The 27,411-nt window shown below is 41.1% G+C and overlaps 1 protein-coding gene across 1 annotated transcript; it reads right to left on the reverse strand.

Moving 5' to 3' along the window:
* LOC115215141 (nuclear inhibitor of protein phosphatase 1) lies at positions 1-27,411 on the reverse strand. The gene is made up of 7 exons (XM_029784314.2): positions 27,323-27,411; positions 16,318-16,378; positions 10,076-10,229; positions 9,736-9,956; positions 7,568-7,712; positions 4,798-4,862; positions 1-2,247 (listed from the first exon to the last, which is right to left on the reverse strand). Exons 1-7 carry the CDS (start codon positions 27,364-27,366, stop codon positions 1,900-1,902), a joined length of 1,038 nt encoding a protein of 345 aa, XP_029640174.1. The 5' UTR covers positions 27,367-27,411; the 3' UTR covers positions 1-1,899.

The following is a 27,411-nucleotide window of genomic DNA, read 5'->3' on the forward strand; positions in this document are numbered from 1 at the left end:
CATATAAATATGAGCATGACTTGAGACAGGTTTGTAGTTGTCTATTTATACATTCAGATGTATAGTGTCGCTTTCTCTTCTCAGCACTTCTCTCCATTCCACTCCTTGTCTCACTCTCTCTCTTTTTTTTTTAACCTTTCTTTGCCTAACTTCCTTCCATTGCTTGTCTGTCTTGCCTCCAGGCAGACCAGTTCACTCCTCAAACAAAAATCAGTACAAATGAAAAATAAAAATAAAAACTAAAACAAAAACACACTCTTCCTCTCGGAGGCAAACATTTTGGCTGCTACAAATATGCTTTCACAAGCAATCTTACACAAACCTTCCTAGCTCACAATACACGTACATATCCAAAACATACAACTGCACATTCAAAAGTTCACACACACATATCTTCAAACCCACACAGATGCATATGTGCACACATACACACACACACATTCAATTATTTGAAACTGAAGCTTCAATCTGTTACTATAAATAAATTATATAAACTCTACGATTATTGAGTACTCTCTCATACATACATATGAACATAGGCATATACGCATGTAGATAGAAGTACACGTGCACGCATTCACAAACACATACATATGCGTGACAACGCCTATATTATTGTAAGTGTACACACATATAGAGATGCTTACGAGTTCTCAGGCATACACTGATGTCATCACATACATTTCACTGTAACCACATGTATACTTACACACATACACATGCATATACTTAAGTACGCATACATGTACATGAACCGTATGTACACACACTCACACACACACACACATACATGTATATAAATAACCATATGTACAAGCACTGTATAAAAATCTGTAGTTACATCTTTTTTCTTTATGCAAAATTTACAGTATGGGTTAAAGTAGTACACAGCTTGTAATGACACACACTGAGCAACAGCAGCTGTAATCGTCGTAGTGTTGGTGGTAGTGTTGATGATGATGGCGGCGGTGGTGGTGGTGGTGGTGGTGGTGGTGGTGATGGAGTTAGGAAAGAATGGATACCGATGTTGACGGGAGTGGATGTAGTAAAAGTAGTAACAACTATGATTACATAAGTAGTAGTAGTAGTGGTAGTGGTAGTGGTGATGGTGGTGGTTGATTTAGTAGACATAACAGAGGTAGTGTAACTCTGAATGGTGGTAGTGCTGGTAAAAGTAGGATAAGTACTAGTAGTTGCAGTGGTGGTGGTGGTGGTGGTGAAAACAGTATAGTAGTTGCAACTAATAACAGTTGTGGTAGAAGTACTGTCAATGTTGATGGTAGTGGTGGTGGTGGTGGTGGTGATGGTAGTGGTGAGGTTGTTGACAACAGTCGTCGGAAGGAGGGGTGGACGTATTGGTATCATCGATACAGTTGGTTGTATCAGAGAAGCTCACGGACAATGGTAAATAGTAGTAGTAGTAGTAATATTAGTAGGAACAGTAACAGTAGTAGTAGTAGTAGTAGCAAGAGTAAAAGTAGTAGTAGTAGTAGTAGTAGTAGTAGCAGTAGTAACAGGTGCAGCAGTTACAGAGTGGTTCAGGGAACAGTTCCAAGTGAGCTTTTTCATTCTCTATCGCTTTCTCTCTCTCTCTATCTCTCTCACACACACATACACTTAGTGCCTAGCACACACACACACACACACACACACAGAGTTCTGTTTGTGGAGCAGTAGGAGCTGGTGCAGTTACTGCAGGAATATTAAGAGGAACAGCACTGTCCACAACAACAACATCAACAACAACATAGCTCACAGTGCCAAAATAGCAGTAGCCTGTCAGTTTGTCTGTCTGTCCGTCCGTTGTCCATAAGACCAACACAGACTCACACACACAGAACAAAAACAGACACATATATTTTACAGGCCATACGTACATACATGCACACACTATAGTCTCTACACAAGCAATGTTGGCAACGGCTTTTTGCCCGGCCACGCTTCCTTTGCATATTTCTTCTTCTTTGGTTCCTTGGCTGCCTCTTCTGGATTCATAACCACTGGGTTTGCTTTCACTACTGGCACCACTGTTTCTTCTTCTTCAAGACTTGGCGCCAAGTTCGGAATTGGTAGGCCAAGTTTGGCTGCTATGCTGTAGGAACTTCCCATGCCGCTTTGGCCATCGCTGGTGCCACCTGGAGGAAGATCACCATACAAACTGGGAGCATTGAATGGAAAATTAGCTGAGCGTTTTACCGGTTCCACTCCCATATTTGAAGAACCTGTGCTGGATTCAACTTTGTTTCGCTGAAAATATATTTATTGAAACTTAAGTAAAATCAAATAAAATATGGTTAAATAACAATTTCGACATTGACAACAGCACTGCCACAAAACTGACCTCAGTACATGACAGGTACCTATTTGATCAACACAGAAAGATGGAAGGTAAAGTTATCCCCAACTGGATTTGAACTCAGAATGTAAAAGGATGGAACAAAATACTGTAAAGTATTTATTCTGACACACAACCCCAACTCATTGAAACACCATTATCAGAGGGTGCTGCAAAACGATTAAACTTATTTTGATTTTCATGGTGTTTATCAATCTATCTTCTTCATCTACTATTCCTAGAAGGGTCCTCCATAGGGTCCAATCAGAAACAACTCTCATTAGACTTTCTGACAAGATTCCCAAATGTGATCAATTGAAACTTTGAACATTATTTAAACCATTTCCTTCTTAGTCTACCCTTAGGTCTCCTCCTGCCAGTTGGCTTGAAGAACCCATTTTGTGATTTTTTTCCTACAACATTCTAATCACATGTCTATTGTACCGATATTAAGCTGTTGCAAAATAGGGACAGAGTGTTAGCCACTTGAGAGATTTTGTTTCTGCAAGGATTTGATTGATGGAACAGTTACCAATTATTCAGTACTTCTTTATGGTACTTACCATGGTGTAGGTACTACTAGTCACATATTCAGCAAGTACACGGGCAATATAATCACTTGGACAGTTGTGACCCCTGTTAGCACCTAATGTTTGTAAAAGTAAGTCTTCACTAAAAATTTGTAATCCTGGCTTTAACAGCCCCTTATTTTGTGCTGCAATAAATGAAACAATTCTGGAGATATAAAGGTGTTTAGGAACTTGTAGAAGGGATAATGAAATGAGAAGTTGAGATGTTGATGCTTTTCCACACAGCGTCTACTGATTCATTTCTAACTCTCTCTCTCTCTCCTAAATGTGAGTAGCCATGTAGCTCCCCTAAAACAAGAACCTTCTCTGCCCCACAACCTTTTTTTTATGCTTTAACCCTCATCTGCTAGCATAAAGCCACTTCCCCGGGATTTCATAGGCTTCCGAGCTGCATGGTGACATTACCAGTGCTGGTGTTATGAGAAAAGCACCCAGTACAAACTGTCAAGTGGTTGGTGTTAAGGAAGAGCATCCAGCCATAAAAATCATGCCAAAGTAGACACTGGAACATGATGTGGTCCTTGCACCCATCAGAATCTGTTGAACTGCCCAATCCATACCAGCATGGAACATGAATGCTAAATGATGATGATGGTGATGATGGTGATGATGATCAAACATAGTAGTTGCCACTAGGTGTCAAAAGCAGGTAACAGATTTAGTTGTCAATTTCTTATATGCTCAACAATACGCACTGTGTATAATAGACATTATCATTTAACTAAAAGGCCAAACAATAACTTTGAAAAATAAATAAATAAAAATTGAATAAAGAAGTGGAGTGACAATGAAATAGAGTTACTAGACTGCTACAACTATTGCAGTCTACCGTTAAGTAATAGGTCAGTCAATTTTAGTGGCAAAACTGGTGACATTTACTGCTAAGTTAAAACCCTCATTGCTAGGCCTTGTGATCTCTCATGGCAACCACTCTCACATCACATTGTCAAAATCACATCACATAGTCTAGGATTCCTCTTTAACCCTTTCGTACTCAGATTATTCTGTCAAATGTAATGCTTATTTATTCACATTGTTTTGGATTAATCAAGGATTATCATACCACTTTGAGACTTTGACATGTGATTGTTTATTTCTAGAATAATACTGTAGGGTAGATGTGAGAGGCCAGATCAGGCCACTTTGAATATAAAACATGTGGAATTATTTGGTCAGATATGGCTGGTTTAAATGTTAAAGGGTCGAAACCCGAAAATATTTGAACCCATATCAATTACTGTGTATCTGCAAAGTTTAAGTAAAATACATACTACAGAGTACTACACAGGTATGAGAGAGTGCTGCTACTGCTGCTACCCCCAAATCTCCTAGAGCTAGACTTAATCCAGATGACCATCCAGCTGACTGGCACAAAATCAATCACCAATATACCAATATGTGAAAAGGGCTAATGGTAGAGAGGACTACGTTGTACTTGAATGGCACTAGTTTTATCAGAGTAGAAGGATGAAAGGTAAAGTTAACAGAATTTAAACCCAGAAATTGCTTTCCATCATTTGGTGAGGCACATAGCTGGTGATTAGGTTGTACCCAAGGTACACTTTGTAATTTTGAATATTTTAACACACAAAACTGGCCTCACTTGTGCCAGTGCCACATAAAAAGCATTCACTCCACCCCGAGAAGTGGTTGGTGTTAGGACGGGCATCCAGCCATAAAAACCATGCCAAAGCAGACGCTGAAGCCTGGGGTAGTCTTCTACTTGGCCAGCTCCTATTACCCATCCTATCGATGCATGCATGGTAGATGGATATTAAACAATGATGATGATGATGATGAAAACTAAACAACAGAACAAGACTAATAGGAGATTTAAACAACCAAAAGAAATGTGAATAGTCAAATACTAACCTTGCTAGGAATAATAGTTGTCTGCACAAGATTCCGGAATTTACCAATACTTGGGTCGATATCCTCTACAAAAGAGAAAATAAAAAATATATATATTTTCAAATAAGGGAGAGTGGGGACACTAAGCTCCCTTGTTTGAAAATATAAGGATGTAGATAGTGTGTCGAAAGCCAGCTGGAGACGATGTTTCCTGGGGCTAAAAAACAGTAACGTTCATTCTAACTAGAACTGCCACATGATGTTGGCAAATAATCTTTACTCTAGAATACTGTTACTGAATGTTTCTCATTCAGAGATTTAGAAATAATAATTTAAATATATATATATATATATATATATTGCCAGTGCTGCTGGACTGGCTCCTGTGCAGGTGGCATGTAAAAAACACCATTTGAGCGTGGTCATTGCCAGTACCGCCTGACTGGCCCTCATGCTGGTGGCACATAAAAGCACCCACTACACTTTCAGAGTGGTTGGCGTTAGGAAGGGCATCCAGCAGAAGAAACTCTGCCAGATCAAGATTGGAGCCTGGTGCAGCCAATTTGGTTCGCCAGTCCTCAGTCAAATCATCCAACCCATGGTAGCATGGAAAGCGGACATTAAATGATGATGATGATATATATATATATATATATCACACACTACAAATCAAACAAGGAATAATTCTGTAATACAAAATCAGTTATGTATGTGCATATTTGCACAGGGTGCTCAAGTAAATATTTCATGCATGAAACCATCACAACAACATTGGTGGTATGGTCATCCTTTCAGGGTTGATCAAACAAGTTCCAGTTGGATACAGGGGTTGATGTGATTGACTATTCTACAACCACAAAATTTCGAGTTTTGTGCCTACAGTAGGAAAGATTATTAATATCACTATTAATATTTTTTATGTCATTAATCATTGATTATTTTTTGGCATTATTGATATGTAAGAAACCTTAGTTAAATTGAGTGAGCTGGTGTGAAAAGGGCTAATGGTAGAGAGGATTATATTAAACTTGAATGGCACTAGTTTTATCAAAGTAGAAGGATGAAAGATAAAGTTAACAGAATTAAAACCCAGAAATTGCTTTCCATCTTTTGCTGTGGCATGTAGCCTGGTGGTTAAGGTGTTGCATTCATGATTGCCAGATAATGGATTCAATTCCCAGGCCTAGCAGTGCATTGTTTCTTGAGCAAAACACGTTATTGTATGTTGCTCTAGTGCAGTGTGGGGTCTGGAATGTCAAAGAACAGACCTAACAATTCTTTTAGCGTGTCATAAAAGGTGACTGAAAGAGGTTGAGGCAGAATTTGCACTCTGACCTCGTTAAACCCTCATCAGCAATAACTTTCCAAACATGGGATGGAGGGTTGTCACTTGAGTGGGTGCAAAGGTGTCATCTGTCAGGAGCAGGGAATCACCAACAAATGATGGATACAGCGGTGTGCTATTACAGCGAATGCCTCCACCTGCAACTATTCCTTTTGGTCAGGCAGGAAAGCAGGGACCATGACATGGCCTCTTAGACTAGCAAGAGGGAGGGAGGCAACCAAACCTGAAAGCTTGCAACTGGGGGTCAGGCTCAAATGCTTGTAACAAAGTGGATGCTGCTAAGGGCACCCAAAGTGTTAGGTGGTGATGTTAAGTAGGTTATGGCAGGATCTGAACTCAGAATACAAAGATTTGAGACAAATATCACACGGAATCCAGTCCAATGTTCTTAAAGCTCTGCCAATCAACCATCCTGCATTCGTAACTTTTTATTGTATCAACCCCAAAAGGATGGAAAACGAAGCTAACCTCTGTAGGATTAAAACCTAAGAACACAAAGTGACAGGACAAATACAATGAGAAACTGAAATGTAAATAAATACTGCAACATATTTCATCTGACACTCTATTCATTCTACCATTTCATTGCCTCATTGTTTCTCATCTTTATTGTTTTTGTCAAACATCACTGTCATCTCTGACAATCCATTTTCTCAGTTTTTTAATGATTTAGCTATGGACGCATAAGAGGTGCAGCAACATCAAAGGGAAATTAACTGATAAGATAGCTTTCATGTGCGGCAGATGCACAGGGACAATAGACACCACAAATACTCAGAAAACAGATTCCATCACACTCCAGGGGAAGAAACTAGAAGTTGTTGATAGTTTCCGCTACCTGGGTGACCAAGTTAGTTAGTGGAGGTGGATGCTCAGAGAGTGTCACCACTAGAATACGAATAGCCTGAACAAAGTTTAGAAAGCTCCTACCCCTACTGGCGACAAAGGGTCTCTCACTCAGAGTGAAAGGTAGATTGTATGATGCATGTGTGTGTGAACTGCCATGCTTCACGGTAGTGAAACATGGGCCGTGACTGCAGAGGACATGCGTAGACTTGAAAGAAATGAAGCTAGCATGATCCACTGGATGTGTAATGTCAGTGTGCATGCACGACAGAGTGTAAGCGCCCTGAGAGAAATGCTGGACATAAGAAGCATCAGGTGCTTGCGATGGCTTCAAATTTTTGACACAAGGCTAGCAGTTTTAGATTATGGGGCAATCAGCCTGCCCCCTAACCTAAAACAATGAGGCAGTGAATTAGTAGAATGAGTAGAGTGTCAGATAAAATATGTTACAATATTTATCCAGGTTCTTTTACATTTAAGTACCTCAGGTTAGTGGGCAAGCCGGTTTCATTGACCAGCAGCATTTGAATGGTACTTTATTTTATTGACCCCGAAAGAATGACAGATAAAGTGGACCATCATCATCATCATAGAACTTACCGGGATTGATTATTTCATCTTCATCTCTGAATAAAACATGACCACTTTTTCGCTTCCTTTTCAAAGGATTTGGTACTGAGTGGTCAGGTATGTCTACAAGTGATGCTATTCTACGGTTGTGAGCTGTATTGAATTCTGTTAAGTTCTGGCGAAATCAGAAAGGAAAAAAAATTAAATAAATAAATACAAGGATCAAAATGCTAACAACAATAGCAACAATTCTATATTACATTTCAAAAATAATTTTGGAAAACCAGACAGCAAGCCACCACTGGGGTGTCTCCTTGTTCTACTTGACCGAAGAGAAACAGTAACCAAATCTCCTTCAAATCACAGCTTACAGTCTAAAATAAAAAAGAACACATTTAATCATCTTTTCTCTTATACTTGCTCCAATCATTGGGTAGCAGTCATACTGGGGCACTGTTTTGAAGGGCTTCATTGAATAGATCAACTAAACCTTTCAAGAGTTTAGTCATATTTTTAAACCTGCTACTTATTCTATCAGTCTCTTATGCTGAACTGTTAAGTTACAAGAATGTAAACACACCAACACCAGTTGTCAAGTGGTGATGAGGGACAAACACTGACACAGACACACACAACAGGCTTCTTTCAGTTTCCATCAACCAAATCTACTCACAAGGCTTGGGGTCAGCTTGAGGCTATTGTTGAAGGCACTAGCCCAAGGTGCTACGCAGTGGGATTGAGCCTGAAACCATATATTTGGGAAGCAAACTTCTTATCATACAGCCATTCTTTATTCTTTTACTTGTTTCAGTCATTTGACTGTAGCCATGCTGGAGCACCACCTTTAGTCGAGCAAATCAACCCCAGGATTTATTCTTTGTAAGCCTAGTACTTATTCTATTGGTCTCTTTTGCCGAACTGCTAAGTTATTGGGACGTAAACACACCAGCATTGGTTGACAAGTGATGTTGGGGGAGGTCAAATACAGACACACAAACATATACACACACACACATATATATACACACACAATGGGCTTCTTTCAGTTTCCATCTACCAAATCCACTCACAAGGCTTTGGTCGATCCGAGGCTATAGTAGATGACAATTGCCAAGGTACCATGCAGTGGGACTGAACCTGGAACCATGTGGTTAGTAAGCAAGCTACTTACCACACAGCCACTCCTGTGCCTGAGCACAATTTTAAAAAAATTAACCATGTATTATCTTTTAGCTTTGAGATTTCAAAGATATGATTGTTTATTTTTAAAATGGCATTGCTATGTAGGTGTAAGAGGCCAGATCTGGCAATTTTGAACACAAAGCATGCAGAAGATTTGAGCTGCCTATGACCAGTTTAAATGCTAAAGGGTTAACATAGATCCAACATAAACCTAGGAATAATGCATTCCAGTCATGACCATTCCAACTTATATACAGACAATAGGTTCATGACTACATTACCCAATGTGTCCTTCACTTTTAGGTGGAAATGTGTGGTTTGAGGAGAATTAGGGTGCTGTTTCCAGCAGAGTGACACCACAAAGGTTACGAGACTAGTTTAACCCTTTAATATTTAACCCCACTCAAATATTCTACCTGATTTAAGTTCAGACTGTCCAGATCTGGCTTCTCACACCAAACCTACAACATCATTCTAAAAATTAACAGTTACCTCATTAAAATCTCAAAGCTAAATAATAATACAAAGTTAATTCAAAACATGTACTCTTTTACTTGTTTCAGTCATTTGACTGCGGCCATGCTGGAGCACCGCCTTTAGTCGAGCAAATCGACCCCGGGACTTATCCTTTGTAAGCCCAGTACTTATTCTATCGGTCTCTTTTGCTGAACCGCTAAGCGACGGGGACGTAAACACACCAGCATCGGTTGTCAAGCAATGCTAGGGAGACAAACACAGACACACAAACACACACACATACATATATATATATATACATATATACAACAGGCTTCTTTCAGTTTCCGTCTACCAAATCCTCTCACAAAGCATTGGTCGGCCCGAGGCTATAGTAGAAGACACTTGCCCAAGGTACCACGCAGTGGGACTGAACCCGGAACCATGTGGTTGGTTAGCAAGCTACTTACCACACAGCCACTCCTGCGCTTATGTGCGTAAATAAGCATAATTTTTTTTTAACAGAATAATGTGAATATTAAAGGGTTAAGTTAACTTACATCGAGTTCTGTTTCTGATTCTGGAAGACCTAAAAGTCCACCCTCAATGTCATCATTCCTTTTTTCGAGTTCTTCAGGACCACTAAGGTTACTAACAGGTTGTGGACGCTCTCTAATAATGTATATACGAGTTGAGGCACCGAAGTGGATTTCACTGTCGACAGGAACTTGCTGGGGTTTTTTAGATTCCAACCGTATGTGACCAATAAAAGTACCATGTGCTATGAAATAAAATAAGACAACAAATAAAACAGCATTGAACAAAACACAAAGTTGATCTCTTTTAAGAGACCCTTTACAGCCTCTTGGAGAATAGGGAGAAAAGAAGGCGACTACTTACTGCTGCCAAGATCCATGATGAAAGGTCTAGAGAGGTGTTTGTGCCACACTAAAGCAGCATGAACACGAGAACAGGAAGCATGGTCGATGCAGAAGTCACACAGCTGTTTGTTGCGGCCAAAAAAGTAGCATTTTTTCTCATCAATCATTAATTTCTGAAAAGAAAATCCAAGTCTTATATGTACATATGTGTATACATCCTGTGCCGGTGGCATGTAAAAAAAGCACCACCCGAGCGTAGTTGATGCCAGTGCTGCCTGACTGGTGGCACTTAAAAAGCACCTACTACACTCATGGGAGTGGTTGGTGTTAGGAAGGGCATCCAGCTGTAGAAACCTTGCCAGATCAGATTGGAGCCTGGTGCAGTCTCCTGGCTTGCCAGTCCTCAGTCAAACTGTCCAATCCATGGAAAGCAGACATTAAATGATGATGGTATATAAACATACACACATATATATATATATCTTTGTAACAATAGTACATCTCATAGCACACATAAAACTATTAATAGCAGCATATAAACCCTGGGTTGAAAACCCCTTTTGGATAGATAAGGTTGGACCCAGCCTTCAACTCCTATCCAGCCTTCTTCAACCCAATATTCTACATGCTATTATTTATAGTTTTGTGTGTTCTTCGAATATACTACTTCGAATAATAATTATTTCATGTTCTCTTGAAAATTTATATAATTCTTATAATGCCAACAACACACACACATACACACGCATTACCCATGCCAACCCCCTTTGCTTGTGAAGACATGTTGGGGCAAGTGAAATCGAAATCAAAATTGAACCAATCCTATGACTGGCACCCGGCAGATGCCAGGACCCCTGGACTGGTGGTACGTAAAAAGCACTATCTGAATCGTGGCCGATGCCAGCGCCGCCTCGACTGGCTGCCGTGCCGGTGGCACGTAAATTGCACCAATCCGACCATGGCCGTTGCCAGCCTCGCCTGGCACCTGTGCGGGTGGCACGTAAAAAGCACCCACTACACTCACGGAGTGGTTGGCGTTAGGAAGGGCATCCAGCTGTAGAAACATTGCCAGATAAGACTGGAGCCTGGTGCAGCCTTCTGGCTTCCCAGATCCCCGGTCGAACCGTCCAACCCATGCTAGCATGGAGAACAGACATATGATGATGATGATGAGAAACAAACAGAGATTGACATTGACATGTACAACACATTAAACTGCATCTGCTGTTGAAGTTCCAACTTAAGAGTTACTGAGTTTTGGGGAGTATAGGATTTCTTTTTAATCACCACTACTTGGAGATGTGCTATGGCTTGTGGTGGTAGGATGGGCCAAATAACAAAAGATGGTTCTGAAGCTAAGATATTAGAGGAAGGCACAGTCCACAGGCACATGTCACACAAGCCCCATTGGTGTGTGAACATGTTCTGATATCGCATGAACCAGTCCTCCTTGCTTTAGGGATAAAATGACCCTGTTCTTCGGGATAAGCTTGGGAGATTTGGAAACCAGAGAAGTAAACCAGCAGAAAGCAACAGGAAAGCACTGCTGTATATTTCCCAAGAAAAGCATGAATCTTCAGACTTTGGCATGGAGACCCATGAGTAGGGATACCTGCAGGCATGGCATGCACATTTTCTTGTGTATAAGTCACACCAATAGGTAGCTCACACTCTCATTCTAAATACGACATTCTTGGCTCAGTACTTGACTTACATAAAAGTTGAAGGTTGCGATCATCAATTTTGCTGATACATGCTTGGATGAACTTTCCATCAAAATATTTGGAAAAACATATTTAATAGGCATAGGAGTGGCTGTGTGGTAAGTAGCTTGCTTACCAACCACATGGTTCCGGGTTCAGTCCCACTGCGTGACACCTTGGGCAAGTATCTTCTACTACAGCCTCGGGCCAACCAAAGCCTTGTGAGTGGATTTGATAGACGGAAACAGAAAGAAGCCCATCGTATATATATGTATATATATATGTATATATATATATATATATATATATATATATATGTGTGTATGTATGTTTGTATGTCTGTGTTTGTCCCCCCCAACATCGATTGACAACTGATGCTGGTGTGTTTACATCCCCGTAACTTAGCAGTTCGGCAAAAGAGACCGATAGAATAAGTACAAAGAATAAGTCCTGGGGTCGATTTGCTCGACTAAAGATGGTGCTTCAGCATGGCCACAATCAAATGACTGAAAAGAGTAAAAGAGTCCACAACTATAATGCTGACTGCCGATCATCTGCAGGGAAATGCACCATTTGTGCATCTATTCTTGAAATGGCTGTAAAAGACTATCTGCACACCTACCTTCCTAGCGCCTTTCTGCTCATCCTACTTTAGGTTTTACCAACAATGGCCAGCTTTACCTAATACAGGCCAGGGCAGAGAGAATGGGCGTTTTTGCAATGTCTATTACTCAGCCCCAGGAGGAGGGACATATATTCGACAGGTACCATTCGGTCCATGGTGTCTAGACATTTTCTTTTCTTTTCAGGTGAAGCTATGGTGCTGTGGACAATAGAGCATCGCGTGTTTGCCTACGACAGTTATGTGAAGAATAATGAGTCTGTCACAGCAGTTCAGCATGAGTGTCGGCACCACTTCAACATTCAACAAAGTCAGGCTGTTTCCACCTGTAACACAATCTTACGTTGGGTGAATGCACTTCGTACACAAGGTACAGTAATGAACAGGAGACTGGTCGGGGCACCGCGAATGGTATGAATTCCAGAAAATGTGGAATGCATCAGACAAGTTTTGATATGGAGTTTGAATCACTCTTCTTGGAGGCATACCACTGAACTTGCCATCAGTAATCAATCGGTAAGGCATATTTTGCATGAAGACCTGCATTTCCACCCATACAAATTGGTCGCTGGGCAACAATTGAAACCATGGGACTATGCACAGTGGCTTAACTTCACATGTCAGATGGAAGCAATTTTTGAGGCAAACGACAACCACATTTTGTTAATGAGTGATGAAGCTCATTTTCATAGTAATGAATCAACAGAACTGTTCATTATTGGGCTCTTGAAAATCCGAGAGAACTGCACGAAAGACAACCGCACAGCTGTTAGAAAAGCTAATGTCATTGGTCCTTATTATTTTGAAGACAATTATGGAAATGCTGTTACTGTGAACTCCGAGTGTTATATCGAGATGATGAACAACTTCTTTGTGCCTGAATTATGATGAAGACGTATGCCTATTCAACATATGTGGTCTCAGCAGGATGGGGCGACGGCCCACACAGTCAGAGCATCAATGGATGTTCTTTGCTAGCTCTTTGGTGGCCACCACATTTCCAGGTTTGCTATCATTCCTTGGCCCGCTCGGTCCCCTGACTTGTCCATGTGTGATTACTTCTGGAGGGGAAAACCTCAAGGCACATGTGTATGTGCATAAGCCCCATACACTGGATGATTTGTAGGAAGCTATTCACATGGAAGCCTAAATCGACAGAGCAATGCTGGAGAGAGTGGAGGCCAACTTCCAAGAATGCCTTCAGAAATGCATCAATGAAAATAGACACCACATGGGGGATGTTGTTTTTCCCATGTGGTTGATGCCAGGTCCGCCTAACTGGCTCCCATTCAAGTGGCATGTAAAAAGCCTTATCTGAATGTGATCGATGCCAGGCCTGCCTGACTGGCTCCTGTGCCAGTGGCATGTAAAAAGCACCCACTACACTCTCGGTGTGGTTGGCGTTAGGAAGGGCATCCAGCTGTAGAAATATTGCCAGATCAGATTGGAGCCTGGTGCAGCCACTGGCTCTCCAGGCCTCAGTCAAACCGTCCAACCCATGCCAGCATGGAAAACGGATGTTAAACGGTGATGATGATGACGATGATGATTCTGACAAATGCTAATTCAATACAAACACATTGATGTCCATAAAATTTGTTTGCAGCTAAAATTAATAATTTTGTGAACTTTTCAAAAACATCTGTCCTCTCTTCCCCACTCTCAACCAATAATTCAGACTTACCATGGAACAATTCTGGGAGAATACTAGCATGTACCCTAACCAATTTAAATGAACCTTCCTCATTTGATCCTTTATCAAGCTCTTGTAATCTATGCTCCTCTAACAATTCTACCCTTATGTTCAAATATATAAATTTCATAATTTGACCCAATACCAGTTGTTTACTTGTTTATACTTTTATTATATTACACATGTACCTATTAAACTGAAACACTGTCTATAGCCGATCTTCATTAGGCAGCTATAACATCCCTGCTTTTTAGTTGTACTAAGTTGCTTTTTAGGCTTAGGTACACAAGCACACCTCTAAAATTTTTGTGGGGCAATGAAAATGCTTTGAACATCCTCCTCAAAAAACTGGGTTTGCACCCACGAAGCAAATTTCGTTCCCACAGCGAGTCAATCATCATCATCGTTTAGCGTCCGCTTTCCATGCTGGCATGGGTTGGACGGTGCAACTGGGGTCTGGGAAGCCAGAAGGCTGCACCAGGCCCAGTCTGATCTGGCAGTGTTTCTACAGCTGGATGCCCTTCCTAACGCCAACCACTCCATGAGTGTAGTGGGTGCTTTTTACGTGCCACCGGCACAGGTGCCAGACGGGGCTGGCAAACGGCCACAGTCGGATGGTGCTTTTTACGTGCCACCGGCACGGAAGCCGGGCGAGGCTGGCAATACTAACTGTATGTGCCTATTACCTTACATCATCAGATGCAATATTAATAACACTATATGTAAACATGTACTCTGGTAGCTCTTAACTAATTTTACCTATGTTAATGAATTATTAATTCTCTATATTTAATCAGTCTATTTTATTCATTTAATCAAATGCAGCAAAAAAAAAATTGTGAAATTTCTTCACAGGCAATAAAAAATAAATAAATATACTTCCTGACTTACCTTGGGTCTACAGTTCCTGATGGTGTCCTAGGGATACCATTCTGACTTACATAGTATCTTGAAGGTCTTAAATCTAACAATGCCCACCCCTCTCTAGGTCTCATCACAGTTAATTTGATTGATTGATTGATTGATTTATTGATTGATAGATAGAGAGATAGATAGATAAGCAGACAGACAGACAGACAGATAGATAGATAGATAGATGGATGGATGGATGGATGGATGGATGGATAGATAGATAGATAGATAGATAAACAGACAGACAGATAGATAGATAGATAGATAGATAGAGGAGTAGATGGATGGAGGGAAGGGGGGAGAGAGTGAGAGTGTGAGACAGACAGACAGACCATAGGGGTGGAGAGAAAGAGGAAGTCAGACAGAAGAATCAACCTCAGGATCGTACTTGTACTTCATTTATTGACCAAGAGAGAAGGAAAAGACAGGATTTGAAACCAAACCACAGAATTTAAAATGGACATTGCAAAACATTCTACCCGAAGTTCTCCCCAAACTGGCCTGAATCTCCTTAACACTTAACACCCTGGCTACACGGCCATAAGCAGAAGCACCTCCTCTATATTCTAATAACCATTTTCCTGATGTCATCATCATCATCATCATTTAGCGTCCGCTTTCCATGCTAGCATGGGTTGGACGGTTCAACTGGGGTCTGTGAAGCCAGAAGGCCCAGTCTGATCTAGCAGTGTTTCTACGGCTGGATGCCCTTCCTAACGCCAACCACTCCGTGAGTGTAGTGGGTGCTTTTTATGTGCCACCCGCACAGGTGCCAGACGGAGCTGGCAAACGGCCACGAACGGATGGTGCTTTTACATGCCACCGGCACGGGGTTCAGGCGAGGCTGGCAACGGATATGAACGGATGGTGCTTTTACGTGCCACCGGCACGGGGGCCAGGCGAGGCTGGCAACGGACAAAATTATTATTATTATTCAGGTCAATGCCTGGAATCGAACTCGGAATCTTGGGGTTAATAGCCCGCACTCTTAACCACTACGCCATATGCGAGCATGTAATTATTTTTTTCCTGAAGTATATCTGAAAATCTAGCATGCATTCTTTAGAACAATGGTTTCATTTCTCTTAAGCTAATTTTAACGCCGTTTGATAACCTAAGTTTAATTTTAACTCCATACAATAAAAGTAGACGATAAGTAATGAACAGAATCTCAGCCACACACAAACACAAAGAATGTGAAAGAATGCTTTTCCTAAGAATAGTTGATTTACCCTGTTGGCTGATATGGGTGTACAGTTGCTGAAAACACAGTTAAGTTCAGTTGCTGATGAAATGAAAATGATAAAAACTGCAACAACAAATATACATACCTGAATCATTTTTCCTTCTTTGAGAACATCGAGATGGAGTCCTGATGGAGGCTTACCAGCCCTGTAGTAGTGCAGAGAATATTACAAAAATAATGACATTTCATAGTTGAAAACAATGAATGGATTAAACAACAAAAAATTACATACAACAGTAATTAAGTCAGTGTTATTATACTGTATTTAAGGCGCCAAGCTGGCAGAATCATTAGCATGCCAGGCAAAATGCTTAGTGGCATTTCGTCTGTCTTGACGTTCTGAGTTCAAATTCCGCCGAGGTCAACTTTGCCTTTCATCCATTCAGGGTCAATAAATTAAGTACCGGTGAATCACAGGGGTCGATGTAATCGACTTAATGTCCTTGTTTATCCCCTCTATGTTTAGCCCCTTATGGGCAATAAAGAAATAAGAATCGTTAACATGCCAGGCAAAATGCTTAGTGGCATTTCGTCTGTCTTGACGTTCTGAGTTCAAATTCCGCCGAGGTCGACTTTGCCTTTCATCCATTCAGGGTCAATAAATTAAGTACCGGTGAATCACAGGGGTCGATGTAATCGACTTAATGTCCTTGTTTATCTCCTCTATGTTTAGCCCCTTATGGGCAATAAAGAAATAAGAATCGTTAACATGCCAGGCAAAATGCTTAGTGGCATTTCGTCTGTCTTGACGTTCTGAGTTCAAATTCCGCCGAGGTCGACTTTGCCTTTCATCCATTCAGGGTCAATAAATTAAGTACCGGTGAATCACAGGGGTCGATGTAATCGACTTAATGTCCTTGTTTATCCCCTCTATGTTTAGCCCCTTATGGGCAATAAAGAAATAAGAATCGTTAACATGCCAGGCAAAATGCTTAGTGGCATTTCGTCTGTCTTGACGTTCTGAGTTCAAATTCCGCCGAGGTCGACTTTGCCTTTCATCCATTCAGGGTCAATAAATTAAGTACCAGTTATGCACTGGGGTTGATGTAATCAACTGGTCCACCTCCCCACCAAAATTTCAGGCCTTGGGCTTTTAGTAGAAAGGTTATTATACTGTATTTGATAGCATATACTCTTTTACTTGTTTCAGTCATGTGACTGTGGCCATGCTGGAGCACCACCTTTAGTCGAGCAAATCAACCCCAGGACTTATTCTTTGTAAGCCTAGTACTTATTCTATCGGTCTCTTTTGCCAAACCGCTAAGTTACGGGGATGTAAACACACCAGCATTGGTTGTCAAGAGATGTTGGGGGGGGGGGACAAACACAGGCACAAACATATACACACACATACATATATATATATATACACACACAATGGGCTTCTTTCAGTTTCCGTCTACCAAATCCACTCACAAGGTTTTGGTTGGCCCAAGGCTATAGTAGAAGACAAAGTGTGCCACCAGGCATCGAACTCATGACCTTACAGTCATGAGCTGAACACCCTAACCACTAAGTCATGCGCCTTCACTAAGTTAATATTACATGCATTAAAGCATATAATATTAGCTTATTGGAGGTGGAATCCCAACTTCACATATAGGACCTTGGGCAAATTTTTTTTTTTTTTAATTTATATTCTTGGAAAACAAAATGCATCTCATATAGGTGTAGGAGTGGCTGTGTGGTAAGTAGCCTGCTTACCAACCACATGGTTCTGGGTTCAGTCCCACTGCGTGACACCTTGGGCAAGTGTCTTCTACTATAGCCTCGGGCTGACCAAGGCCCAGTTTGATCTACGGCTGGATGCCCTTCCTAACACCAACCACTCCATGAGTGTAGTGGGTGCTTTTTACTAAATATGGATGGTAAATGTTGATGATAATGATAATTACAAATATATACACACACACACACATATATATATACTGCAGAGGGTGGCAGCAAATATAAAGTTGGAGGGTGCAAACGTGTACACACAATCATCATCACCACCACCCTTATTTGATGGTCACCTTCACATGCTTGCATGGGTCAGGTGGAGATTATTTGAGGCAGATTTTCTACAGCTGGATGTCCTTCCAGTCACCAACCCTCACCTGGTTCCTAGCAAGGTAACATTTCCCCATGACCAGACATGTTCTCAAAGAAAATTGGAAACAGATGACACTGCCTGTATGACAGTGACACTCACTTCCAGCTATCAGGTGACAAAGAAACACAAACATTTACACGCTCACATATACATACATACATAGACTGACACAGACACAAACACATACAGACACATAGGAGTGGCTGTGTGGTAAGTAGCTTGCTTACCAACCACATGGTTCCGGGTTCAGTCCCACTGCGTGGCACCTTGGACAAGTGTCTTCTACTATAGCCCCGGGCCGACCAAAGCCTTGTGAGTGGATTTGGTAGACGGAAACTGAAAGAAGCCTGTCATATATATATATGTGTGTGTTTGTGTGTCTGTGTTTGTCCCCACCCCCACTATCGCTTGATAACCGATGCTGGTATGTTTACGTCCCCGTAACTTAGCGGTTCGGCAGAAATAAAACCGATAGAATAAGTACTAGGCTTACACAGAATAAGTCCTGGGGTCGATTTGCTCGACTAAAGGCGTTGCTCCAGCATGGCCACAGTCAAATGACTGAAACAAGTAAAAGAGTAAAAGAGTAAGAGTATATGACAGGCCTCCGCACAGTTTCCACCTACCAAATCCACTCACAAGGCTTTGGTTGACCCGGAGCTGTTGTAGAAGACATTTGCTCATGGTGCTATGCTGTGGGATTGAATCCAGGACCATGTGGTTGGGAAACGAACTTCTTATCCCACAGCCACGCCTATGCTTCTTCACTGATATTATACATTGATGAGAAATTAAAAACTAGTGTCATTCCTCATCCACAAGAAATGCAGGAATCCCTCTGGAAAGCTGTAACTAACAACACTATTGTTCATAAAATCCAATGTAAAATAAATAAATAAAACTTTTATTAAGTGATGATGATAATAATTATGATGATTATGATAATCATAAATGTTCTAAACACCAATAACAGTAATACAAAATTGATAAAAGCTTTTATTAAATAATGATGGTAGTGGTGGTGATAAACAGGCACAGGAGTGGCTGTGTGGTAAGTAGCTTGCTAATCAGCCACATGGTTCTGGTTTCAGTCCCACTGCGTGGCACCTTGGGTAAGTGTCTTCTACTATAGCCCCAGGACGACCAAAGCCTTCTGAGTGGAGTTGGTAGACGGAAACTGAAAGAAGCCCGTCGTATATATGTATGTGTGTGTGTGTGTGTTTGTGTGTCTGTGTTTGTCCCTCTAGCATTGCTTGACAACCGATGCTGGTGTGTTTACATCCCCGTAACTTAGCGGTTCGGCAAAAGAGACCAATAGAATAAGTACTGGGCTTACAAAGAATAAGTCCCGGGGTCGATTTGCTCGACTAAAGGCGAGTAAAAAGAGAGTAAACGTTCTAAACACTAAAAAAATGAAAAGTTATTTTGCAAAATTTCTCCAAATTCTGGATTTTTTCAAAACAAATTAAAAATCCCTAAGGAATATGATTTATTAGAAATATGGTCATGAAGGGATTGACAGAAAAATTGACAAAGAAACTAATTAGGGGTGCATGAAGGTTTTGGTTTTAAAAACTTTACTCTCATGTATTCCATCTTGTATAATAAATTTATCTCAAAATTTTTTTATATTTCAAACGATTCTTCTAAAACCTAACCTTTGCCATCAACATCTATAAATGCTTTACTACCTTCACAGATCTGTGTCCCTTTGTATCATATGCGATACACAGCACATATTTCCCCGTGTCCATGCATCATACATGATACACATTACAAATTGTTTTCAACCACCAGAGTAATTCTTGCTCACAACATCATAGGCGGAAAGTGTAACCTCTCGAAAGAGCTGTTCTTCACTCCTACTCCAGAGCGTTGGCTGCGGGGTCATTCCGAAAAGCTCTATCTGCGACAATTTCATCTCAATCGAAGGAGAGGGGCTTTCTCCGTCTGGGTTGTGGATCCATGGAATAAGCTGCCAGACGAGATGGTGAAAATGCCGACGACCGCTCGGTTCAAAGTCTCCCTTGACCTCAAGTGGCCTGAACTCTTTACATGAACACCACCCTGTACATAACTCCATGTCCCCCTACATGGCCTTGCTTTTTGCTTTTTGAGCCAAAAAATTAACTAACTAACTAATTTGGAACTTAGAAAATGCAAACTTTACATTACTTGGAACATATGAAACAAGGACTAGCTTAAAAGTCTGAGAACAAGCTTGGATGTTTAGGAGAAATTTATGAAAATGCTTTGGACTGGCAAAGAATTAAGAATGTTAAGTTAATAACATAATGGGGTTTTAGTAATATAATGCATGATAACCATGTTCGGCAAATAAGATGATATACAGGTTCTTGATCAGACACTAAAGTGTTGGCATCACAAAACAAAAGCAACAACATGAAGTTGGGTAAACTGTGTTCAAAGTTCTCACCATTCTATGTCACAATCTGTGGTGCTTAGATCTCAATAAAGCAATGCTCGTGAACATTTATACACAGTACTACATGTTGTCCACTAGTGTGTTGCTTCACAGCTGTCATCCATGAGGGAAAATCTAATGTTAGATTTTTCCCAAAATATCCATGGAGTCCTTTCAACAAAAATGATGTGTTCATGATATAATAATGCCATGTTAATGGTAACGCAACATCTATTGAAGAAAATTAATTAATGCTCTTTGGTTAGTACAGGTAATGATATAGCCTGTATTTATAATAATAGACTTGTAATGTCAGTCCCATGTATTAAACACTGCACCGAGTACAGAATGCAATGTGCAAGCAACCTACCCTATTGTAATGTGACTGTGAAGCTAATCAGTAGAGAAGTGGGAAAGACTCAGTCGACATTTCCTTTTCAGATATCAGAGTCAGTTTATAAATGGAATAGTCCTTGGCAGTAGCTCTGAGATAGTAAACTACCAAAGATATCATCATCATTTAGTGTCTTCTTTCCATGCTGGCATGGGTTAGACAGTTTGACTGGAACTGGTAAGCCGGAGAACTGCACCAAGTTCCAGTCTGCTTTGGTATACAAGTTTCTCCAAGACAGTTGCAAAACTATTATATCATCATCTCATCACTTTATCATCCACAGTTCTAGATTTGCAATGGGTTGAATGAAGTTTATAGAAGCAGATTTTCCATGATCAGGTGCACTTCCTCTTACCAATTTTCACCTGTTTCCAAATAAGTTAACATTTTCCCATGGCCATACAGACATGTTTTCACAGAATATTAGAAATTAATGATAGTGAAATTAATTAACAGTTATCATACAATGTCAAAATGAAGAAGGACACACACTCATCTTTTCATTTTTATCTTTTACTTGTTTCAGTCATTAGACAGTTGCCAGGCTGGGGCACTGCCTTGAAGAATTTTAGTCAAACAAATCAATGACCAGTATTTATTTACTTTTTTAAGCCTGGTACTTATTCTATTGGTATCTTTTTGCCAAACTGCTAAGTTATGGGGATGTAAAAACACCAACACTGATTAAGAAGTAGTGGTGTGGAACAAACACAGACACAAAGCAAGCTTTCTCAGTTTCTGTCTATCAAATCTGTTCACAAAGCTTTGGGCAGCCTGGGACTATAGTAAAAGACACCTGCTCAAGGTTGTCACACAGTAAGACTGAACCTGAAACCATGTAGCTGGAAGCAAACCTCTCAACCACATAGCCACGCCTACATACTCTCTTTTACTTGTTTCAGCCATTTGACTGCGGCCATGCTGGAGCACCGCCTTTAGTCAAGCAAATCGATCCCGGGACTTATTCTTTGTAAGCCCAGTACTTATTCTATCGGTTTCTTTTGCCGAACCGCTAAGTAACGGGGACGTAAACACACCAGCATCGGTTGTCAAGCAATGCTAGGGGGTCAAACACAGACACACATACATATATATATATATATATATATATATACGATAGGCTTCTTTCAGTTTCCGTCTACCAAATCCACTCACAAGGCATTGGTCAGCCCGGGGCTATAGCAGAAGACGCTTGCCCAAGATGCCACGCAGTGGGACTGAACCCGGAACCATGTGGTTGGTTAGCAAGCTACTTACCATACAGCCACTCCTGCGCCTATAAATATGATCATAAGCTTCACTTCCAACTAATACAGTGAAACTCATGAAGTACTTGTGCTAAGGAACATGACAAGCTGGTTACATAGTCTGTACAGGAACTGGTAAGTGGGTGGAGGATATTGAAAGTGGCTTAGATTGTATTCTGTTATCAACTGTCCATTATGTAAATTGAATAAAGGTTAGAAGTGGGATTTCCATCAAAGTAGGCAATTTTCAGGAAATCAATATTAATAGTCTAATGTTTATTACTGATGAGGTCATAAGGTTTTGGTGTCCAACAAATGACTTCATATGGCTCCAAATTTGGTGGCATACCAACCAATGAGGATTGGCTGGTAAACATTTATGTGGGGTGGGGTAAAGCACTTGTGGAAGTGCCACATAAAAGCATCCAGTACACTCTGCTGAGTGGTTGGCATTAGGAAGGGCATCCAGCCATAGAAACCATGCCAAATCAGACTGGAGTCTGGTGCAGCTCCTCAGCTTGGCAGTGTAGAGGTCAATGTCTCCAAAGTTCTGTCCCCTTCCCTCTTCTCTGTTCCATAGCCACTAGCATTACAATTATAAGAACTAAAGAGTTGATAGTCACAGGAACACTTTTTGTTGCCAATGGCCTGATTTTCATTGCTGAAGAACAACATAGAAAGAATGGAACATGCAGAATAAGTTTCAGTAAAAGAAAAAAAAAAATTTTAAGTGAATATAAGAAGAGCTGAAGATATAGCATTCAGGAGGTAGACTTATGAGATATACAAGAGGTAAAGACAGAAACTCAGTTGGGATGGCCATGGCCATCTCACTATTTTGTATATCAGTAACTACATTGTTCAGTGTATCCTTTAAGACAGTAGGATGCAATTTGAGGGCACTCTGGCTGCTATTGTATCATCATCACTTCTTAATTCCTTTGACTCCATATGGAACATAGGGCACCAATAAGAGAAGCCCATTTGTCTTTATCTTTGACAATGGATTGTAGATGTCCCCTGGTGTAACCACCTGTTAGTGCTTCAATTTCTGTGGCTTTTCTCAAGAATGCTTGCCTTGTAAGGTGTATCCTAACCAACCTCATTTCCTCCTCTTGAGCTGAGTTTCAATAGGTTGCTGGTTTACCTCTTCCCACAAGGCTTTGTGAGTCTGCCATGCCATTACACCCAAAGAATATTCAAAGACATCTATTTACAAATATATGGAGCAAAGCCACATCCCTGGCGAATAGGATTGGCCTGCAAGAGTCCTGTGCCATGTAAAAGTGCTCATGTGGTGGCACATTAAAAACACCCAGCACATGCCGTAAAGTGGTAAGCATTAGGAAAGGCATTTAGCCATAGAAACAAAGCCATATCAGACTGGAGTCCGGTGCAGTTGCCCAACTTGCCATTTCTGGTCAAACCCATGCTAGCATGGAAAACAGACGTTAAAGGATGAAAATGATATTTGAATTCACTTTTTGTCCCACTTGTACTTTTTCCAATCAATTCTCTCTTTTTTTAACATTGGTTAAAAATCTGTTCTCTTTGCACAGTCCTATATTCTCACTATCTCATCCATAGGCTCTAATACCCTAATATCTACTCTCCTTTAGCCAACCTCCTAAATTGTGCACCAGCATCAACATCTTAGCTTCATCATCATCATTTACTGTCCATCTTCCTTACTGGCATGGGTTGGACAGTTTGACAGGGGCAGGCAAGCCAGAGATCTGCACCAGGCTCCAGTGTCTGCTTTGGCATGGTTTCTATGGTTGGATGTCCTTCCTAACATCAACCACCTTATAGAGTGTACTGGGTGCTTTCTTGTGTGGCATCAGCACCAGCAGAGTTGCCAGGCAAAAAACCCTTGGCTGGAAGAGGTAGTGGTACTGAGGGAAGTGGCTTTGTGTCAGTTAAAAGGTTAAAGTATAATAAAGGGATGGAGAGAGGTGTCTTACTATAGAGGAGATACTTGGCTATGCTAGTAGGAAAAGAAAGGAGAGGAAGGAGGGAGAGAGTTAGAGAGACAAAGTGAAAGAGAGAGAGAAATAGGTATTGGAGATGCATTGGGACATACACACAATGTATGGCTGGGCGAATATGTGGCACTGAGAGGGATAGGGATATGTTTTGTAAGAGAATGAGGGGAGATTTTAGAGACGGAGAAGGAGGTGCCATTACGTATTTCTGTTGATTGAGATAGGTCTCTATAAAAAGTGAAAAACTGGGGTGTTTGAAGATAGGGGTGTACTGTTTAACCCTTTAGCATTTAAACTGGCTATATTCAGTCAAAATATTCTGTTTTATGTTTAATCCAGCCAGATCCAGCCTCTCACAAAAACTCTACAATATCATCATAAAAATAAACAGTCACATCATCGGAATCACGAAGTTATGAGATAATGCATGCTTAATTCAAAATAATGTGAAGAAATAAGGAATAGATTTGACAGAGAAACCTGAATGCTAAAGGGTTGAGGGTAACAGAAAGGACACCACTGAAGTTGATCCATTCATTGTTTGGATATATTGATTTCAAATTTTGGCACAAGACCAGTAATTTTGATGGATGGGGTAAGTTGATTAAATCAACCCCAGGGCTCAGCTGGCATTTATTTTATTGACGCTGAATCAGAATCAAAATTGATCAATGGAAATTGCAGCTGTGTTACAAGTGCCGGTGGCACGTAAGAGAACCATCCGAATGTGGCTGTTGCCAGCGCCGCCCCGACTGGCCTCGTGCCGGTGGCACGTAAAAAGCACCATCTGTTCGTGGCCATTGCCAGCCTTGCCTGGCCCCCGTGCCGGTGGCACATAAAAAGCACCATCCGATCGTGGCCGTTTGCCAGACTCGTCTGGCACGTAAAAAGCACCTACTACACTCATGGAGTGGTTGGCGTTAGGAAGGGCATCCAGCCGTAGAAACATTGCCAGATCAAACTGGGCCTGGTGCAGCCTTCTGGCTTCCCAGACCCCAATCTACGTCCAACCCATGCTAGCATGGAAAGCGGACGCTAAATAATGATGATGATGATGATGAAAGGATGAGGGACAAAGCTGACCATGGCGGGATTTTAACTCAGACTAATGGGGGATTTTTTACATGCCATGGCACGGATGCCAATTACATCAGTCCTCGGTCAATGCTGGTGTCATGAAACTGACACCCATGTCACAGTGGCACATAAAAAGCACCTATTTTACTTTGGAGTGGTTGGCATTAGGAAGGGCATCCAGCCATAGAAACCATGCCAGATCAGACTGAAATTTGGTGCAGCTCTCTGGCTTACCAGTTCCAGTCAAACCATCTAACCCATGCCAGCATGGAAAGCAGACACTAAATGATGATGATGATGATGATGTTGATGACTGTTAAGTTGGAAGAAATGATGCTAAGCATTTTTTCCAGCCTACTAACAATTCTGGCTGCTTGCTGCCTTAATTGTTTGGAAATATAATAACATTGGAAGAGAGCGAAGAACCGGAGTTGGTGAAGAACGAGCTGTTTGCCAGGGAAGGTTATGAGCTGTGTAAGACCTGTGGAATTCTGAGCATTAAAGGAATGAGCAGAAGAGCCATCAAGAACAACAAAGAGGCTGTTATAAGAGCATCCAGATGGCTCTGGATGATAAGTGCTGATCAGTGGAGTTAGCAGAATGCTGCATGGACACAGGCCTTGACTTGATCAACCCCGATCAGGTTGCCTAGATGAAGGGGTAATGTAAGACTAAGAAGGAAAAAAAACACCCAATGACTCTCAGGATACAACACTGATGATGGGTCCATGTACAGCATCTGTAGACGTTAAGTGAACACACGTGAAAGTGAAACAGGTGAAATGGTGGGAAAGAATTTGAGAAAAATTTTATTGTGTTTGTGTATGCATTCAGAGCATCTTGTTGACAAACTGAAGATAAGAAGATTCAGATTATGCAAAGTTAGAGGAGACGCTCTTGGTAAGGGTCCTATTTATAAGATATGGAAACTTTCAGACCTTGCAATGCATGCCACAAATTATTTTGCATAACGTAAGCGTTGAGTTGGTGGTTAAACATTTCTCAAGTTGTGATGGTGAGTGATTTCCTCCAGGAGTTGTAAGCGGTGGCAACTGTGACTGACCCACTTGACAGTTTGGAGGTCCAGTGGGTAGTGTGATCGGACGATAAGATGGGGCAGAGATGGACACAGCTGCGTTGTACAAGTGAGAAAAAGATCAAGAAGAGTGTTCGGAGAGTTGCTGTGTTGGCCAGGGATACGGACGAGAGGTAAACGATATGACCTCAGTAAAAGTGGGGTCAGTGTTGGAGGAGCGGGTGCCAAAGCAAGTTGTGCGCATTGAAATTATCGATGATGATGATGACTTCAGAGAGAAGGGTACTGAGGCAGATGCCTGCCCTCAAAGCAGGAAATAGCATGACTGAGTAACTGCTAATAATTGGAGGATTTCGTGTGCAGATTAAGTGTAAACAAAGGTTGTGGGGTAAAACATGCAACACATATTTCAGTGAAGTTAATTGATTCGAGAAAACAAGCGTGTGCATGTCATACATCTATTTGCTTCGTCTATCTTTTTGACTCTAGCAAAACAATACAGAGAGCATAACAACAGATCTGGTAGGGCGATCAATAATACAAGATACCACCAGGCACGGATATGCGCAAGCATATATATATATGCACACATATGGGTGACAGTGTAGGTGTCTATGTATATATATATAATATATATACATACAAAAACACGTAAATATACGAATACAAGTTGTTGAATGACCGGTAAATGCATTGAATTAGGGAAACGTGTTGAGCAAGCATACAAATAAGCCTCTCCACTAAATTCCACAATGAGAAGTGCTTTGCAACACCTCTAAGCTAGCATTGTAATGACGAAGTAAAACCAAGAAAGAAAGGCTCTCTACTAACCAGGACGGGACTTCAAAGTTGTTCACCAAAGGTTCCTTCGCCATTTTGAATACTATAAAAGAATTATAGGCCACTCCAAGGGAGATAAC

The sequence above is a fragment of the Octopus sinensis genome, linkage group LG8 (genome assembly GCF_006345805.1).
Source record: "Octopus sinensis linkage group LG8, ASM634580v1, whole genome shotgun sequence".
In the NCBI taxonomy this organism is placed as follows: domain Eukaryota; kingdom Metazoa; phylum Mollusca; class Cephalopoda; order Octopoda; family Octopodidae; genus Octopus; species Octopus sinensis.

What these genes read in the sequence shown, in the direction of transcription:
- LOC115215141 (XM_029784314.2), bottom strand. Translation starts at nt 27,366, where the DNA reads ATGGCGAAGGAACCTTTGGTGAACAACTTTGAAGTCCCGTCCTG. An exon ending in CATCATGGATCTTGGCAGCA is followed by an intron (nt 9,957 to 10,075) that starts GTAAGTAGTCGC and finishes TTTATTTCATAG; the next exon opens with CACATGGTACTTTTATTGGT. An exon ending in AATCAGAAACAGAACTCGAT is followed by an intron (nt 7,713 to 9,735) that starts GTAAGTTAACTT and finishes TGATTTCGCCAG; the next exon opens with AACTTAACAGAATTCAATAC.